A 20,976-nucleotide genomic window follows, 5' to 3' on the forward strand; every position below is an offset into this window, starting at 1 on the left:
AGGCCTTGCATATTTCAACAGGACACTGCTAAACCGCATACTGCATCTATGACAACAGCATGGCTTCATAGCAGTAGAGTCCGGGTGTCTAACTGGCATGCCTGCAGTCCAGACCTTTCACCAATTGAAAATAATTGGCACATCTTAAAACGGAAAATACGACAAAGAAGACCCAGGACTGTTGAGCAGTTAGAATCATATATGGGCCAACATTCCTCTTCCAAAACTCCAGCAACAGGTCCCTTCAGTTCACAGACATGTAGAGAGTTTTGTTAAAAGAACACCGTGGTAAACATGGCCCTGTCCCAACTTTTTTGAGATGTGTTGCTGCCATCAATTTAAAAATTAACTTCTTTTTTCCTAAAATGGTCCATTTTCTCAGTTTAAACATTTGATATGTTTTCTATTTTCTATTGTAAATAAAATCTGGGTTTATGTGATTTGCAAACCATTGCATTCTGTTTTTATGCAGTTTTTACACACCGTCCCAACTTTTTTAGATGTGGGGTTGTATTTTTGAGGATCTTGCAGCCCAGGGAGTGTAGGGTACTGAACTTTTGCTGGTCATAGTGCCCACAGCATGTCTACAAAGTACATACAACTGACTCACCAACTTCCATGGTTTTTGTGAGAGCTCTGATCTGATCTTGTAGTTTCTTGATAATCCTATCCTTTTTATCCACTTGTTCTTCAAAGTCCTATGTAAAAGTAGAAAACAAATAGTATCTAGCATAGAGTTTTGACCAGATGAGCTGCTAAAATCTCCAAATATAAACAAGTAAAAAATGTTCTCGCAAGAATGGTGCGGCTACAATTTCAGGACCTCATTTTGGGCTAATCTTTTTGTGTGTATATACTCTTACACTACATCATGATTACTAGCACATCATATACCAAGAAGAACACTCTTCATACTTTAACAGAGCAGAGCTTTTTAACACATTCAGATCTGGTCAGCTATGACTAGCTGAGAGACCGGCCACACAGGAACAAAGATTGAATCTTCTGCATGTGTAAATGACAGAAAGAGAAACATGGACACCAGTCATTTTGTTCATATATATATTTTTTTTAAATGGAATTGGGCTGTTAGGCGGCCATTTATGATAACATCAGCATTTAATAGAATAAAATTGATTCATCATTAGCATTCTGTTTGTGAGCTTGATTGAGAAATGGTCTATAACAATAACTAAACTGTTAAAATATTAAATGTGTTTTTGCACTAATAAAAGTGTATGTTACCCCCAAAATGTATTTATACGTGTATGTGTATCTGTTCTCTTCTTATTCAATAATGCATGGGGAAATACCTGGTAATGAAAAACGGGGGTGTGGTTACCCTGGAGCTCCGATATATATAATTTATCCCCTTTGGTAGGGTGGTGATTGGTCATCAAGGTTTACGTAACCAAAATTCATATGCAAAAGAAAGGAGGCAACAGAGTTCCAGGTGTGGAGCACTGTCCCAAAGCGGTTACAAAGTAAACCGAGACCAGTAAATTGATTATAAAAATATTAACTTTATTTGAAAAAACATCAAAGTATTGCACCCATAATATCACCTCTCAAATTGTTTTCATAAAAGAACAACGTTGTTCAGAGCACTCATCCACTCCTCCTATGAGACCCATGCACTCTACGGCCATAAAGAACTTCAAGGTTTAAAGGAGACAATACTCCTAGTGTAGCACCTGTTTCCTCTTAGGTGATTATGTCCCTGCTTGGCGATGATGTTGTTATGTCCCTGCTTGGCGATGGTATATATCATCAGCATATATAAATCCTGATATGCTGACTTGCTGCTGGACTGTCATTTCTGGTCCTATTTAGATAACAGTGCAAGCAGCAGAATGCCAAGTGTGAAGTACTGCAACCCAAACAATTGAAGCTAAATTCACTTTACTAAAGCCAGATTACAGTAGAAGAAGGTGAGTTCTCATGGGTTGCTATCAAAACTGTTGTTTGGACTTGAACTTTTTTTATTGTTTTAGTTCAACACTACATGTCATTCTTCATGACCCAAACCTAAAGTGGTCAGTCAGTTATATCACAATATAGCATTCAGATAAGGAGACAAAACAACAGAGCATTCCTAACTGAACTGATATTAGAATAGTTTTCTGTTAACTGCTTTGATGACTATATTGCGAGGAAGTTAAACTTTCCCCACAAAATGACTAAACATTCTTTACCATACAATAAGCTTTTTTGTTGACATGCAAATGCCGCAAATATTTTTCAGTCAATACACACTTCACCATTTACTTCCTTTTCTTTGTTTCCCAAAAAACTTAAATAAAAGCTTGTACTGTATTTGCAAGTGTTATGCAGCCTACTAAGAAGGCAGAGTCACTGGTTTTAGATAGGGATGCACAGATACCAAGGACCCTACTTGGTACAAGTGTATGTACAGATACTTTTTCAGCTCCAAGACTAGACTAGAGAAAAACCCAAAAGTTAGGAGGCAGCTGTCATTTTTAGGAAGCATTGGCTACGGGGCTCATGGGATTTGTGCATCCCTGTTTATATATTAGGGATGCACCGGTACAATTTTTTCCTGACCAAGTACAAGTACTGACACTTGTCCAAGAACTCACAGATACAATTACTGACACATTTTTGTTTAGTGTCATGTGACAGTTTTTCTAGAAAAATACAGACTAATGATTTCAGGACAGTGGTGGAGTACCAGGGCTAGGTCCCAGCTGCAACCGCTGCAACCCTGGTAGTTCTCGTGAAAATGCCAAGAATCGGCACTTGTATCTGAACTGGAATTTGAACATCCCTAGTTTCAGACAAGTAAATCCTGTCAACTATGGCTCCTGGTTTAGCCAATTTAAAGTGATATGACCTTATAATGTGGCCTGCAGAGCTTCTTTTTTTCTGATAGTTTTCTATTCTTTATGCAGACAAAAAAACAACTCTCTGGATATGTTTCCCTAAATTCCCAAAGCCACATGAGTTATTATTATGTTATCTCATGTTCATCCTTGCATCAATGATGCATCTGGAATCATTCTTCCATATTAAATCTAAATTTAATATTGATAACTTTATCATCTCATAAGGTGCTCTAAATCAGTGTGGTATATTCACCTCATGCATGCTGCAAGGTCTTTACTGAATTGAACATAGGACAATTTGAATGTTGGAATAAGCAAATAATGCACTGGATGAAAGTGATATACTTTTGGTAATTGAGTCTATTTAGTCATTTACCTGGCCGTCCATTTCATTTGGCTCTTTTAGGAGAATGCTGTGCTCTTGAATTTTTTGGACTTTGCCATCAGGTTCTTCATTTGCATGTTGATCTGTCCGTCTCCTTTGAAGTCTAAAGGAAAGGAGAGATTGGGGTTGCAATCATAATATATAAAATATAAACAATATTTTTTAATAAAAAGCAGTCATGGATAAAAACCAAAAGATGACATAAGATTTGTTAATGATAAAAATCAAGCATTTTTTTATCTACATGTGATTGACATGAGGGAAAAAAATTGGAAATTAGAAGGACTGAAGGAACAAATCTGCAAAATATTATGACAGATGTGCACACAAAAGTAAACCTGCATTTTCCTTTCTGCTAATTCCTATATATAGCACATTCAGCCAATTATCATGTGGTATGAAAAGCTAGGGTTTAAAGCAATATATATAACAGTTGTTGCTGAATGACTACAATTATATATTTCTCATGTATGGACTTTCCCTGCCCTTCCTAAGACAAGCATGTGCGCATTTGGGTACTGATGAATAGACACTGAAGTAGTGCAAATATGTGACTTATTGTGCTTCTGTTCAAGTTCCTTTACACAGTTTTAATACAAATTATAATATAGCATTAAATATCACTTTCAATATTAATAAAATATTGAAAGTGAGGTATCCTTCAAAAAAGAGCAGAAAAACGCAGTTGTCCAAAGAAAAAATAAAGTTTATTGTAAATAAATAGTAAAAAAAGAGAGACCATATGGTCTATCCGCCAGTGCTGCTGTAATATCTGTACCCGTAAAATCATAATATAATAATACATATACAGCATATATATACTATATATGCTGTATATGTATGCTGTATATGTATTACATAATAATACATATACAGCATATACAGCAGCACTGGCGGAAGGGAAGGAGCATTGGCCCACAGCCGTATGGTTGCGGTACACCTTTTTCAATTTGTTACTGTTATTAATGGTTCAATTTTTTACTGTCATTATTGGTTCAATTTTTTACTGTCATTATTGGTTCATATTGTTACTACAATTGTGATAGACCATATGGTCTCTCTGTTTTACTATTTATTGACTATTTTTTATTTCTTCACAATAAGAATTTGTGTTTATTCACATTTCCTGATTAAGGACATTTTGGTCACAGATAGAAGTTTGCATTGTTCACAGCACATGAAAGTGTTCATTTATTTAGTTACAAGCACTGTAGGGGATTTAGCACCGCAAAATCTCTATTCAATTTCTTAGGGCTTTTCAGTCTGTTATTGTGGCAGCTTTATTTCCCATATTATTAATATATTATCCACAAGCGCAGATCAACAGATTCTAAAGTTTAATGTAAGAGAGACGTAATCTGACTTCTGGACTACAGGTACACTGTGTGTTTGCATGGCATTCTGTAGCTCTCAAGTAGAAAGCAAAGGCACAAACTGACCATGCTGGGACAGATCTGCTTCCATGCCTAGTGTGGTCAGTAAAAAAAACAACAAGTAGGTTTTTCAGAAGGGGACTGGAAGGATCACCAGAAATTTACTCACTTTTAGACCTTTCATGTACATGACAGAGATAACAGAGTTTAGTGAGCAAGAAAGCAACGTAGTCCCCAACTTTTAATCTTAATTTTCACATGCACTTTAATTAATAAAATGTTACCTAAAGTAGCACAGCGACAATATAAAACCTGCCCCTAACTACTTCTTAACTGTGCAAGTCTCATATACAGTATTAAATATGTGTCAGTCCTTTGCAAAACTGTTTGCTGGTCTGCCCAGCATTGTCGGTGCAGAGGTCACATATATACAAAACAAAAACTGGCACATATACTTTGCTAAATGAGAGGCCGCCTGATTTGCAGTAGATGGGTGCCTGATTGATGTCCTTCTGTAAATTCTCCAAAACACTATTAAGACATTTTCCTTGGCAAAGATCTGGAAGTCATGTGAAGCTATAAATCTGTTCTTATTTGTTTTTGCAGGGTTTTCAGATTAGTAAGAGGACAGATATGCAGTAGTTGCATGTGTATGAAGAGCAGAGGAGGAAACACACAAGGAGTGTGACATAATCACTTACTTTTGTGACATTTCCTCATCTTCCAGGTAATGTTTATGATTAAAAATTCTGTCTCCTTTGTCTGCAACATTGAAAATATTATATAACATATGTAAATAAGAACACACGGAAAAATAATAGTTGGGTAACAGCAGAATTATGTCACAAGCGCTGCACAAAATCAACATATTATGAACTACAAGGATGTTCTTATATTTAGTTCTGTTGACAAAGAGCATTGTGTTACAGTAGTAAACCTCATGACTGGGTGGGTGTAGCTTGATTAGTGTCAAAAACTCTTATTTTACAGCTACTAAAATAGAAACAATGCATTTAAACAGAGCATTGTCACACAGAGAAAATGCACAGACAGACCAGGTGCTATTATTTAGTTTGGCTGAACACAGACTAGCAGATCTCCCTCATGTCATGTCTTGAGTACAAGGAAATAGCTCTCAAAGCTTAACTCCAGCCAATATTTTCTTTAATGTTAAATACAATATATTAACCATAAAATTGGCATATCTATGGCCAGTATAACGCATAGTATAAAGATTCTATAAATCTTGTGTGCACTTATTATACACATATTATTGTAACATTAGGGTAAACCTGTACTTCCCCTGTTAAGGAAGAACTAACAGACTGACACAATAGCCTGCCACCTCATCCTCTACTAATACCTTCCCTGTTCTTGCCTGCGGCTCCATTTATCCTCTAGAGCCATAAGGAAAAACTCTGTGTAAGCATTAGGTTGGTCAGAGCTTGAACAGAGTAAGGATCCTTCCTCCATCCCTAGATGACAGTGTTGAGCCTTATGATTGGCAGCATCCAGTGACAGAGGAGAGAAAAGCACGCTTCCCCATACTGGGCATTTTTGATATTTCTCATGGCTCTAGTTGGTGAATGGACCAGTGGGGAAGCATGGGAAAGGTAAGTATGTAGGAAGTAGTAGACCTGTTACCCCGTTTAATGGCATCTGGGGAGCCAAATAAAAATACAGAAAGCATTAAATAATTGTGTAATAACAGTCTTCAACATAAGAGTCCAATGCACTGATACCTGGCATTTTCATGCTCTGTTCATAGATGCAGCCTTGGAGATCCAGATTTTCCTTTTCAAGTTCAGAAATTTTATCATTAAGAGATGTTATGGCCTTGAAAGGGAAAAGCAATAACAATGTGATTAAGCGATCTTTTTTTAACAAACATATATTTTGAAATATAAAGAATAATGTTTTGGGGAAGATACAGGTTTATAAACATGTTTCATGTTTATGTTTTACTCATTTGTATATATATTTTTTTACATTTACAAATAAGCCTTTCTTCCAGGGTGTGTTTTGCAAACCATGCTGGACTACCTGATGATAAAGCCCAGCACTGTCTGTATGCTTTTTGCAGCCTGTGTGGATTTACATGTTTCCATTTCTGTTAGGAGAGAGGAAAGGTGGTGGGTCTGCTATTCTCGTCTATTCATAGCACAAAACTGCACAGAGATCATTAAGAGCATACTGCTCCACTTGCTGGCTGCAAGTGGTACACATCAAATCTATTAATTGGTAAATATCATTATCAAAATTCCTGTTTTACAGAGTCCCAAGACTATAACGTAGTGGTAGGCAACCAAGACACTCCAGCTGTTGTAAAACTTCAAAACTCATCATGCCTTTTCTTTCTGGAACTAATGCCTGTAGCTTTCAGAGTCTTGCAATGCCTTATGGTAGTTGTAGTTCCGTAACGGCTGGAATGCCAAACCCTTGCTATAACGTTTAACACAAGTACTATTCTATTCACCTTCCTCTGCTGCTGCAGACTAAACACTGCGCTTCAGTGGATGTCATTAATATGTCCGAGGACTAACAGACAAATGCAATTTTCCTAGTCTTTAGTCATTCAAACCTTATTCTCAGATGTCAGCCTTATAATCTCTTCTCTGAGGGCATCATTTGTATCCTTCTCTTCCTGCAACGACTTTTGAAAATTTTTTATGTCATCACTAAAATGGTTTACTTTGAAGTTCAACAGCTCAACCTCCTTTTCGTAACCTTCCTTCTGTGTCTGAAAGTGATTTTCCAGGATTCTAGAAGGCAAAAATGAATTATGTTGGGTAAACACTCCACAAAAGTCATGCACAAAATCCAACTATATGAAAGTGTGCGGAGGAAACTGGCCCGAGATGTGACACAGTGCGTTCCATCAGCTGACCGCTCTGGAACGCACTGTTTATGGTGTGAACAAGCCCTTGAAATCTTAAAAATCAGTTCAAGTACTTTGTGGATTAGCTCCAAATGGTAGCGCATTAAGGACGGAGTCCACTCGCAAACATGTTCTTTTCAGGGCTTCCTTCCCACTTTTATTTAAACGAAAGTTCACAAACATAAAGTAATTACCCTCTCAGGGGTTCTTTAGCATCTCATGGCAGCACATGCCCAGCCAGCCTCCTGGCTTTGCATTTACAGCACCGCTGCTCCGGCCTCAGCCCACTGTCTGTACCTCCAGACAGTCACAGTTGTGTGCACACTGGGGGTTTTTTCAATCCGCAGCACCCTGCTGCACTGGACTCCACTCTGACTCCTGGGTGGAGCCTTCCTGTCTGGCCGGTGGAGCCTTGAACCCTTCGCAACACCTTTATTTTAAAGGCTGTGCACACCTGTGCCATCAGCATGCGCTGGCCACTCAAATTCTGGACACAGGAATGGAGATAACCAGGGCCGGCCTTAGGCGCCCCATGCGAGAAAGCTTTACAGCGCCCCTCAGTGGTCACACCCCCAGTAACCACACCCATTTCCCCAAATATCCGCACCATTTAAAGACTCCCATTTTGTTAAGCCACAAACAAAAATATATAAACTTTTATTCAGAGGTATTAAATTTGTAGGCACAATATAAGTATTCGTATCAAATAAAACAACAGAAGGCAAACAAGTGATAAACAATAAATGTCAAACTAAAAAAGAATCTATAAACATAAAGTGTCAGGTTGTCATGCCGATCCCTTTTTTCAAGACTACGTGTAAATTAATGAATTACTATTTGCCCGGATATACGAAAAATGTATTCCGGCACATAATAATTTGTTTGAGAATGTGCGGCGGCCATGTTGGCCACCGGCGTGTTCTGTGAATGCGTGCCACCATCTTGGAGGTGGGGAGCATGACGTTACATGATGCCATGCATGCATGGCATCATGCATGCTTGGCATCCAAACAGACCCCTGACATTTCCCTTTTAAAATAGAAAAGAAAGTGAGGACACCAAATCCTCAATTTCTTTTTCAGCAGCCTCAGCACTCAATGAATGGGAAGCAGTCAGTACAGAGGCTTCCCATTCATTCAGTAAAATATTTACTATCAGCAGGTTCTGAATGGGGAGGAGCCTCTGTACTAAGTGCTTCTCCCCATTGCGTAAATCTTGAATGAACAGGCTGTGATGTGAATCACAGCCTGTTCATTCATAACTGAATAGTTAGTACTATGTGTCCCCAGTTATTTACAAACACTGGAGTGATCAGACAATCGCTCCTGTGTTTGTCCTTCTCACACGGAGGACCGGTAAATATCATTGATTTACCGATCCCACGCTCTGCCACGCACAGAGCTGCTGTCATCCTGAAACTGACAGGATGACAGCGGCTCCGATCTCCTCCCCGCTCGGCCATCCTGACAGCTGCGGGCGCAGCTTCTCTCCCCCTCACCGCTCCGCAGCGCCCCTCAGTGGTCACACCCCCAGTAACCACACCCATTTCCCCAAATATCCGCACCATTTAAAGACTCCCATTTTGTTAAGCCACAAACAAAAATATATAAACTTTTATTCAGAGGTATTAAATTTGTAGGCACAATATAAGTATTCGTATCAAATAAAACAACAGAAGGCAAACAAGTGATAAACAATAAATGTCAAACTAAAAAAGAATCTATAAACATAAAGTGTCAGGTTGTCATGCCGATCCCTTTTTTCAAGACTACGTGTAAATTAATGAATTACTATTTGCCCGGATATACGAAAAATGTATTCCGGCACATAATAATTTGTTTGAGAATGTGCGGCGGCCATGTTGGCCACCGGCGTGTTCTGTGAATGCGTGCCACCATCTTGGAGGTGGGGAGCATGACGTTACATGATGCCATGCATGCATGGCATCATGCATGCTTGGCATCCAAACAGACCCCTGACATTTCCCTTTTAAAATAGAAAAGAAAGTGAGGACACCAAATCCTCAATTTCTTTTTCAGCAGCCTCAGCACTCAATGAATGGGAAGCAGTCAGTACAGAGGCTTCCCATTCATTCAGTAAAATATTTACTATCAGCAGGTTCTGAATGGGGAGGAGCCTCTGTACTAAGTGCTTCTCCCCATTGCGTAAATCTTGAATGAACAGGCTGTGATGTGAATCACAGCCTGTTCATTCATAACTGAATAGTTAGTACTATGTGTCCCCAGTTATTTACAAACACTGGAGTGATCAGACAATCGCTCCTGTGTTTGTCCTTCTCACACGGAGGACCGGTAAATATCATTGATTTACCGATCCCACGCTCTGCCACGCACAGAGCTGCTGTCATCCTGAAACTGACAGGATATGCTTGCCCCCGTTATGGATTATAATCTCAATACAAACATGAGGTTGTAGTCCATTATAGGCGTGAGCTTGGAGTGGTGGCTACTTTACAACACACACAGGGACCATGGGGAACAAAAGTAGCCACCCTCCAGAAGGAAGGCCAGTGTCAGCACCAATTCAGAGATGATTTGAGGATCTACAGCTGAGTGATACACAAATAAGATACATTTTTGTTAATAGTTAAGGTACTTCAATTCATTTTTAAGATGAATTGAAGTACCTTAAGTTTAGTGTCACTTTAACCCCTTCGTGACTGACGACGTACAGTGTACGTCGCCAGCATGGTAAAGGATGAGTAAAAAGATATGTTCTAGTTCTCATGATCACCAATCCAGGCCACATTAATACATGTACTTTATAATTACACTGGAAGGATTTTGTTTGAAAAACGCCTATGTCTACTCCACGGGGGTTGCTGATATGTAAAGTAGTTACCATATGTATATAGGCAGTGCTACTGCAAATGCGTAATAAAATATGGCAGTAGGGACCATAATTTCTGCCCAGTTTCATGAAAACTATGGTAATGTTCCAAGAATGCCTCACCTGGTTGCTTTTTTCAAGCCTTCATAAGCAAACCAAAGTTCTCCATCTTCATTTATATTTCCTATATCTTCTTGGGCAAGTCTGCGGGTAAGCAATGTATACATATATAGTTACGTATTTGTTATTTGAAGTTTTTCTTTCTAGCTAAAAATCTCTTAACATATTCCACTGACAGTGGAACCATCAACATGACACATGCAAAAGGGCACACAATGCTTTCGGTCAACTCTCTGTCTGATATTATTACCCTGACTTTTATCAAACTTCTGTAAAGGGTTTGCTTAAATTTCAGGACACTTCATATTTTGAGGCACATAGAAGCCTCTCTTTCTCTAAAAGGTAGTCAACAATTTAGTAACATTTATTCTGATTATATATACAGATTGCAAATGCATGCTTAAATGGACAAAATTCCTATTGAAAATCCAATCAAAATATCATCCAAGCTGTAAAAGAACTCAACTGAAAGTGATAGCAAGCATATAGAAATGCATATGACAACAAATGATATTCACAAAAAGCTATGTCACTTACTGGGGGAGTATCCCAAAAATATGAAATATTTAGATAATATTAATGGTTCAAGGGACAATCCCCTTAGAATTGTCTCAGTCTCTTCTAACCATCATGTAATTCAAACATTGGCACTAACATGGCAAAATCTCTCACACCTTCTGTAGTATAGAAAGCACTTGGACACAATATTAGTCAATAAATAATTATTGATACAATTGTTATAATGTCTAATACCTGTTTTTAACATCCTCAACTTCAAAACTCTCCAAAAGCTGTTTGGCCATTTCAGACATTCTCTCTGTAACATAATTACTTCATTGAAACATAAATACAAAATAACACAGGCATCACATCTCTGCAATACTGTATATGCACATTTCCCTAGGTTTTATTCCCTTAAAGACCCTGCAAAATACCTGCTGATATGACAGAAATGCACTCAGCTTCTAAGTGTTGTTGTGAGCTGACAACACACAGCATTTTGGACGGAAATTGCCAAAAATGATGTCAGCCCTGTCCAGTTGCCTTTTGGTAAGATACAGGATCTTTCCCCAAATCCTCATCTCCACAAATTGGGGATTAATTGTTTTGTAATCCTATATAAGAACTGGGAGTGCTCATTAGACTCCTCGAGATAGCACAAGCAAAGTAAACAGGACACAGGACAGCTCTGAATTTCTAAAAGGATTAACACTTTTTTTGTTTTACGTTTATTGAACAGATATAACAAAACACATTCATTAGTATATTTAACAGAATAAAAGGGAGCAAATAATAGAAGTTTATTGTCCAGGTTTACATACACTTTATAAGTTTGGATGGTGGCAAACAAACATAGAGGTTTTCCGCAAAGCTTTTCCATGCAAAGGGAAGATACTGCATATAGCGGTTGATTCAGTGATGTGCGGTACCTTCCGTGCTGGGTGAGGCATTCCCCCTGCCAGCCACAGCCCTGCCCCAAGCCCACTGACACCCTGTCCCAGCATGCCCTGCCCCCAACCCATTTATGCCCCACCCCCAACCCGAGCACCAAGCTATGTGTGGAGAAGAAAGGGAGGAGGAAGGGAGGAGACTTGGAGGAGCCTCTCTGTCCCTCACTTGCTTGTCACTGGTGAGGCATCGAGATCGATTTTCTTTTTTTCGATTGGACAGCTTGGGCCAATGGCGCTTTGCCATTGGTCCAAACCATCCACAGACCTCGAGCCTCTAACACAGAGTAGTGGCTGTTGCTGCTCTTGGCCTTGGCTCTAGCCCTTGACTTCTTGCTCTTGGGGAAGCCCACTGCTGTGTAACCTAACCTAGCTGTCAAAAGCCAGATGCAACAGCACTCCATCCATGACAGGTTACACAGCGGGGAGGATTTCTCTGCTGTGTAACATGTTACAAGCCGATCTGAATGGAGAAAAAGCTGTCAGCTTCAGACTTGAAGCTAACAGCTTTTTCCTCCATAATACTAGGTGAGGCTCTGCCTCCCCTGACCGCACATCCCTGGGTTGATTTACTAAAGGGAAAATATAAAGGTAAATATACTGTTCACTTTGCAAGGGAATTTGCACTGTGTAGGTGAAGTTTCCCCTTAGTTTAGAGAATGAGGTGAAGCTCTGTTGACTTCCATCACCCAATAATATGCAAGCAAAAATACTATTTTTTATTTTCCTTGCACATGATTACGTATTCTTTGCAAAGTGAAATTTCAACAAGTTACGGCGAACTTCCCCTGCAAAATCCCTGCAAAAAAGTGAGCCAACCAATCAGCTTCTCCCTTCGGTTTGTTCAGTTAGGCTTTGAAAATGAAAGAGAATATGATTGGTTGCCATGCACAACTGCTCCAGATTCTGTCTGCTCCAGTTTTGATAAATTCCTCCTGTGTATTTCTACTGGACTCAACAAGGCATCTGCAGAGAGTGCTTTATCTTACCACGCATTTCCTGCTTCTGTAATTGTGCCTGGTTGTCAGTCTCCTTCACCTGGGTTTCAAGACGTTCAATCTGAGTTTGAAACTCTGGTATTTTCTGTGTAGGACAGTATAGAATGTACATTATGGTGTATTAGAATTTTGGAATATGTACTAACTGTAGTCATATATTTGTATTACATACGGCATTAAGAATCTTCTTAGTGAAGCCTTGGAGACTGTGCAGTCATGATGCATGACAAAAGAGAGCAAATGAAGTCAGACAAGATATGGAAACCAGAACATGCATTGAATGTGCTAAAGAATACTAAAGTCAACATAAATGGTTTTTGACAACGAAACAGCTTTTTTCTAAACAGTCAATGTCAAAGAAACAACAAACAGCTATTGAATCCTATATGCGGATAAAGGCAAATAAATAAAAGACTTTGTTCAGTGGCCTAGTGTCACAGAAAATTTGTCAACAAGATTTGTCCACCAAACATGATCCAACCTAGGTTTCCGTGGGGAGCAGTTTGATATTCTTCTACTTTCTAATAGTCTTATCATTAGTCTAATAATTTTTGTATAATAATAAATAAAAACAAACAATATTCCAATCAATAAGACAATGGCAAATGTAAAATATATGTCCAGAAATTAAACTCACTAGAAGGTTGTTCACTTTAAGGTCACCACAAAGGCATAAGGTTGATTTTCAAGATTCAGATTCAATACATTCCTTAAAAAAGAGGCTGAATGTGTTTCTATGGCGGTTAATCACTAAGCTGCCGCAGGCAGCCGATAGGATAAAAGACCTGATGTGAAGGGAGCCGAAGCCTGTACATCGGCTGCCCTCGGATCCCTTCACTTTCCTTCAGTTCAGCCGAACAGCCTCAGCACGTTCGGCTGAACCGAAGGAAAGAACCTGTTTGCCTCAGCCAATCCAACATCTGGATTTGCTGAAGCGACCATTCAGCTGCTACTTGCTGCTGTTCAACCCTAAAGGGGGCCAAAGGGGCCGAACAGCAGAGAGTGTTCGCTACCCCTTTAGGTCTGGTAGAAATGTTAACCCTTCAGCTGGCCAAGCCATTTTTGAATTTTCTGCAATTTTTTCCTATTGATTTGATTTTCAACTGCTGCGTTGCTAGCGTTTGTAAAAAGATGGTGGGGACAAGGGCCTCTTCCCCAAAGCCCTGTGGTTGTGGGGGTCTGCGTGCAGGGGGGCTCATTTGCATCTGGGTACCGCCGTTCATAAAGGGGGCATCCAGATGTCACCCCCCTGTGAATGAGTAAGCGTTCGTTCAACCCCTACTCATTAACTAAAGAGTTAAATAAAAAGTAAATAAACACACCAGCCTTCTGAACAAATCCTTTAATTGAACAAGCCCAGTATGGCGCAGGGAGGGGTGGGTGCTCGCTAGTCCCCCCCCCCTTTCCTACCCTGCCTGGCCAGTGCCCGGGTTAAGGGTCTGGTTGAGAATCATAGGGGGGACCCCACTTTTTTTTAAATTTTTAACTTGGGGGTCCCTTCAAACATGGTTCTCCCGCTTCAGCTAAGTTTTTGGCTTCCTACAGTCGAAGTGATTCGAAGGATTAGACAAACGCTCGGCTTAATCCTTTGGCTCCTCCCCCTATAAGTTGTAACATTGTAGAATGTTGATTCAGGGAGTATATGATTCCCTTTTGGATAAGAAATTAATTTATTCCCTGTTACAGCAAATTGAACCATGCTTTATAATGTTCTTTTTGTCTTTCTCTGGATCACCTCAGTGTTTAAGATGTTTTCTTCTTTATGAACTCGATCAACAAGTATATTTTTTTAAAGGAGAACTATGGGGTCAGTGTTTTTCCCCATAGTTCTCCACAAACTAGCGTCCTCCCGTTGCCCTAAGCTCAGTATACCGCGAGCTACAGCTCGCGGTATACTGAGACGCCGCACCTGGAGCGGATCCCGACTTAGATGACGGGATCCGCCCAGCTGCGTGAGTGACAGCTGGCTCTGCCTCTAGATAGGCAGAGCCAGCTGTCACTCACGCAGCTGGGCGGATCCCGTCATCTAAGTCGGGATCCGCTCCAGGTGCGGCGTCTCAGTATACCGCGAGCTACAGCTCGCGGTATACTGAGACGCCGCACCTGGAGCGGATCCCGACTTAGATGACGGGATCCGCCCAGCTGCGTGAGTGACAGCTGGCTCTGCCTCTAGATAGGCAGAGCCAGCTGTACCCGCCCCCTCCCCCGTCCGTTCCGCCAGTCAGCGCTGGCAGATCGGAGCGGGGAGAGGGGAATCCAGCCCCTCCCCCTGTCACGGCAGAGAGCCATGACAGGATCGAGAGGTGAGGGAACCCGGTATGTGTTCCCTCACCTCCCGATCTACTGAGTCGGCTTAGAACTATGAGGTGAGTGGAAATCACTCATGTCATAGTTCTCCTTTAAGTTGACTAATTATCTATGTGTGATCTAAAAGGAAATACTGTAAATACTCTGTCAGGGTTTTTAATTATTAAGCAATTTAGAGATGTTTCCTGATGAATATGACATGAAGTAGTTTGTTTCATAATAAGTCTCACTTTGGCATTAGGAGATAGGAAATTATTAAAACAGGAAATGCAATGTATATTGCTCACTATATTACATGAGTACCATGAATTTAAGAATTTGTCAGGTTCAAAATATAACTTCAACAAAACTAGACTTAAAAAATGTCCACTGTTTTTTGGCGGCAGAAACAAGTGCAGATTAAAATGTGTACAGTCCATCCCAGACCCGGATTTATAACCTATTGTTAACAGTTATCCTGATCCTTTACCTTATCCCTCCTCTTAACTGTGTTAACAGTTGTGTGTATAGTGTTAACAACAAATGTATAGTTAACACTATTCCTTAACACTTAACGTCCAAATCCAAGGTACAAGTGTACCCCCCTCCCTAAGTATTCCCCAGTGTGTATTTTTTTAAATATATATACTCATCTTTTCTGATGTCTTTTAGCCAGTCATGAGATGTGCTGTGTCCTTTTCCTCTTATAATCTTCTCCATTGGTGAGTAGTTCTCAGAATTGCAGAGAACAGCGCAGATGTGGTGACGTCAGCACAGCTTTGCGCATAAATACACAGTGAATGCAGGGTGCCATGGTGAACCCACAGTGCCCTATATTCTCAGTAATGTCCTCAGTCTTCCAAGCTGAGTGACACTGGACTTCATTGATAGGCTTAGCACATCATGAGGCACAATAGAAATACTGCAGAACACCACCCCACATTGAAGTTGAATCTTGCAGCCTGAGATGTTTTCATTATTTAATAATGCTGGAGTAACAAGTTATTTAAAAAAAATATGACCAAAGTTGGAGTCTAGCCCTTAAAAACTAACCCCAGACGCATTGGTTAACCTTTTAAAGAAATCCTAAATGCTTGACCGAATTCTAATACTTCACCCCATCCAAACCTTTGCCATTTAGCCTAACCATAATTAATTCTTTACCTATATTTAAACCCTAAATTAACACCTATATGTCTGTACTTACCTTATCAGCACCAATATTTTAAAGTTTCAAGCACATATCTTACAGGAATAAAATCTTGGTGCCGAAACAAAATTATTAATTCAGAATTAAAGTGTATTAGTCAATTATCCATAGCAAAATCATAACAAAGAAGTTCATGTAAAGATATTGTTAATCTAACTGTTGGTTTAGCCATTAGTTTCTTAAATTGTAATGTGCATTATTACTTCATATAAACTATAACTCAAAAGAAAGCTTCATTAAAGTGAAGAACGCCTGTAGCAAAGTTTAAATCATCAGCACCTCCAGTTCCCAGCTACTGGAGGGAGTGTAATCTCTAAATTTGAATGGGCTTTTGTTTTTGCTAAGATAACGCAGTCTGTGTATATTTACAGTACCCGTAACGTGGACCCAGTCACATTGGTTGTTATGGATTACTGCACTTTTGCATATTACTATTGCTTTTGCATAGTATTTCTAAACAAGTACAAATGTAAATGAAATCATCAACCTTCTATATTCTTGAACTATAAACAATACACACTTACTGACCATATATATGTCATCTACCATGTACAAACAATGCACCTTGCATTAAGGAGTAATTACTGTTCAAACATGTAAGCAGGTCAACCAAGGTTTCTTTACGTAACAAGCTGAATATATAACGAAATTGTCTTGCTGATTAACTGATGTTGTCAGAGGGACTTTTCTGATGCACACTGACAAATCAAATGTGGTGCAATTATGTAACATTACTCATGTTCATTGGCTTTTCCTGGAATAGACAGGTGTGTGTATGAACTCCCACGTTTCTATGTTTGCCAATGCCAGTGAAAGCACAATTTGGTCTTGGTGTGGATTTGCTTTAGAAAGTATTACAGGAGTAAATATGCCACTTTAAATTCATGCTCTACAGGACCAGTTCTGATCAGGTTTTGTGATAATGCATGTAATGAGATTATATTTATTGCTTTTTCCGCATAGCTTTAGCTATGTTTTTCTCCACATTTACTTAACAGGCCAACAAAAGTGACAGGATTTCACTAAGAAATCATAGACGCACCGAACACATAATCAAGACGTTTAAAATATCTTTATTGTTTATAGGTGGAAACAGCCGTCCCACAAAACTCCTCTGTTCTGAGGCCTGTTTAAGGACTTGAAGTGACACTAAACTCAGAAGTTAAACGTTAAAAATGCATTTAAGTACCCTATCTATTAACAAAAATGCAGCTTATTTGTGCATCACTCAACTGTAGATCCTTAAATTATCTCTGAATTGGTGCTGACACTGTCCTTCCTTCTGGAGGGTGGCTACTTTTTCCCCCCATGGTACCTGTGTGTGTTGTAAAGTAGCCACCGCTCTAAGCTCGCTCCTGTGATGGACTACAATCTTACTACAAATTAGTAAACTAAACGTGAGATTGTAGTCCATCGTGGGAGTGAGCTTGGAGTGATGGCTACTTTGAAACACACAGGGACCATGGAGAACAAAAGTAGCCAACCTCTAGATGGAAGGACAGTGTCAACACCAATTCAGAGATGATTTGAGAAACTACCACTGACTGATACCCAAATCAGATACATTTTTTATAATAGTTAGGGTACTTAAATACATTTTTAAGATTTAACTCCTGAGTTTAGTGTCACTTTAATGTGATTGGTACAGGATGAGTAAAAAGATATTCAGAGATGATTTGAGGATCTACACCCGAGGGATACACAAATAAGATACATTTTTGTTATTAGTTAATGTACTTGAATGCATTTTAGTGTGACTTTAAAAGTAGTGACTCTGTGAATAAGATCCTGAGTGGAGTGAAATGCAATAGCTAAGAGTTTGAAGTTTGATGAGTTTCATAGGCTGTTCTTGCCTAGGAAGAATGAAGATCTGAAATAATTATATCACATGGTCTGCATGGCTGTAATTTCTATGTGAGATACTGGAAGTCGACAGGACAAGCTCTATCTTTGCCAGGATGCACAGTTGACAGAAGCAGCCTGGAGAAGCCTTTGAGTGGTAGACCATTTTGGTTTAATCAAACGTGACAGGACTGGGGAAAAACTAGAACACTGCCAGAGGAGTTTGAGCAGTTAAATAAAAGAAGTGCAAGCACCCTTGTGATAGTTTGTCCAAACCCATGTCACAGTTTATTTTACTGGTCAGCTTGGTCTGTGTGTGCAGTAAATATGGAGGAAAAACAGCATTTTTGTGATAGTTTATCTCAACCCCTGTCACTGGACAACTTTGTCTGTGTGTACTGTGAATATGGAAAAAAAAAGAGTGGATAATCTATTGATTTTTATATAACATGCCTTAACTGCATACTGTTTCCAGTATACAGCATTTGCCACTACAGTGGTCCTTCATATGAGGAGGTAAACCAAACTTTGTAACTTCCCTAACCCCTATAGTTAGTTGAAGCAGCAATCATTAGTCTGTAGCCAAGTCTGTTCATCTTGATGATTATTAAACTCCAGCTAAATTTGTGGCTGTTGCTGTCCTCACTGGGAAGATTTTCCCTCCTGTCCTCTCCTTATAAAACCAAGACAAGAAATGGGAGGGTGCAGAAGACATTTGGACCAGAAGACACAGAGCCTAAAAGCATGACAAATGTTCTAACACCTCCCCACTCTATTCCATTAATGTGCCTTTCATGCTGTATCTCTCCTCATCACAGAAATATCCCATCACTTTTTATCTTTGTAACTTCATGTACCCAGGACAGGAAGTAAGGGGAAAATATCGTTAATGGGGATGGTGTTGGACTTGGCATTGCCAAAGTACCGTGGTTCTATTTATATGTATTTGCTATGAAAACACATGCTGCGTGCGTATAGGTTCATTTTCCAGTACTCATGGTTATTATACTGTATAACGAAGTACTCGTTGATATGTGAGGAAGTAATTAGACACAATTTTTTTTAAATCAACTCTGTGGCAAAAAAATTAAACAAACAAATAAAATACACAGAACGTGCCACTACTTAAAACATATCTCCTAACTGTTCCTCAATTTGGAAAGACTGTCCCTCATTTGGAACCACATCCCTCTGACCCTTCTTCCTCCTCAGTTGTCCCTCTTTCTGGTATGTACAGATAGCTATAAAAATATACTATTTAACTACCAAACGTATTATTCTGCACTAAAACCTTAATCTAAACTCTTAATGATCTTGTTTGCTATTTTAAAAAGCCAGAATAAAGAAAAAGTAATAGTGAGAAAAACTATTCTGGGTTTAACCAATCATTTTAGACATATACACTCCTACTGGTTCACATGACTGAGGGTGTAGCCTAATTGTGCTGGAAGGTGTCCCTCTTTCTCATCTCAGAATGTTGGGAGGTGTGCTTATAGTCTTACCACCTGTGAATTCAATCTTCATTCTCTTGCAGAGCTAGAAGGTCCAGTGGAATGTTCAGTATCTGGTATGTCTAGGTGTTTCAGATGCCTGCATTGCACTCTGTGGTTCCACAAGACAGCTGCTTCATCACTGATGTTTTTGTACACACTAAGGCCTTGTTCACACCAAATGCAGACCAGATCCGGTCAGGTTTCTGCACACGCACGATGCGTTTTTGACGCGTTTTTGATGCGTTTTTTTCCCCCAGGAAGCTAACAAGGTTATGAGGTCATTTCCTTTTACCTCTGACCTTTCATTAGCTGTTCCGATTATTTCCTGCTTCCTCTGACCTTGTTTCACATGTAAAATTGTTGCAACATGGATCCATGGGATGCAGGCATGCTCCTGGTGATGGTTATTATACTGCTACACCAAAGTGCTGTAAGGAGACGTCGCTTTTGGGTGCACCCACTGATGAGAGAAAGAGATCCAAAGGGCCAGTTTGGGACTCTAAATGCAGACCTTCGTGCACACCCAGACAAGTTTTTTTCATACACCCGCATGTCGATATCTAGGTAGGAATGTTTGCTTGTTATGTGTCCCTTGTGATGGAATCTATCTCACACTCTCTCTCTCTCTATCACTCTCTCTTTAACTCTCTCTCTATTTCTCTAGCAATCTCTCTCTCTCTATCACTCTCTTTCTATTTCTCTAGCAATCTCTCTCTCTCTATCACTCTCTCTCTATAACTCTCTCTCTATCACTTTCTCTCTTTCTCTATATCTCTCTCTCTATTTCTCTAGCAATCTCTCTCTCCCTATCACTCTCTCTCTTTCTCTATAACCCTCTCTCTCTCTATTTCTCTAGCAATCTCTCTCTCTATCACTCTCTCTCTCTCTTTCTCTATAACTCTCTCTCTATTTCTCTAGCAATCTCTCTCTCTCTATCACTCTCTCTCTCTTTCTCTATAACTCTCTCTCTATTTCTCTAGCAATCTCTCTCTCTCTCTCTTTCTCTATAACTCTCTCTCTATTTCTCTTGCAATCTCTCTCTATATCACACTCTCTTTTTCTCTCTACTTCTCTAGCAATCTCTCTCTATCACATTGAAGTACTCACCACAGCTCTCCTTATCTGTCAAGGACATATCCTTATATCCTGGGAAAACTCTCCCTGCTATCAAACTCCACTGGTCAGCCTTCTTTCTATTGTTCTTATATTGAAAGTGTCTGCTGTCATATAGCTCAGGGCACTGTTGA

At 39.6% G+C, this 20,976-nt stretch overlaps 1 protein-coding gene across 1 annotated transcript in view; it reads right to left on the minus strand.

Annotated features, from left to right (window-relative positions):
* MYO5C (myosin VC) overlaps positions 1–20,976 on the minus strand; it is a 103,299-nt gene that overhangs the window by 15,539 nt on the left and 66,784 nt on the right. Inside the window, exons 26-33 of the mRNA XM_018575964.1 lie at positions 12,890–12,983; positions 11,206–11,269; positions 10,456–10,536; positions 7,186–7,366; positions 6,347–6,440; positions 5,306–5,366; positions 3,223–3,334; positions 611–698 (exon numbers count right to left, since the gene is read on the minus strand). Coding sequence (XP_018431466.1) covers positions 611–698; positions 3,223–3,334; positions 5,306–5,366; positions 6,347–6,440; positions 7,186–7,366; positions 10,456–10,536; positions 11,206–11,269; positions 12,890–12,983 — 775 coding nt within the window. The remainder of the gene's footprint in view (positions 1–610; positions 699–3,222; positions 3,335–5,305; positions 5,367–6,346; positions 6,441–7,185; positions 7,367–10,455; positions 10,537–11,205; positions 11,270–12,889; positions 12,984–20,976) is intronic.

Source organism: Nanorana parkeri, unplaced genomic scaffold (assembly GCF_000935625.1).
Source record: "Nanorana parkeri isolate BGI_ZX_2015 unplaced genomic scaffold, ASM93562v1 scaffold55, whole genome shotgun sequence".
NCBI classification, from domain to species: Eukaryota; Metazoa; Chordata; class Amphibia; order Anura; family Dicroglossidae; genus Nanorana; species Nanorana parkeri.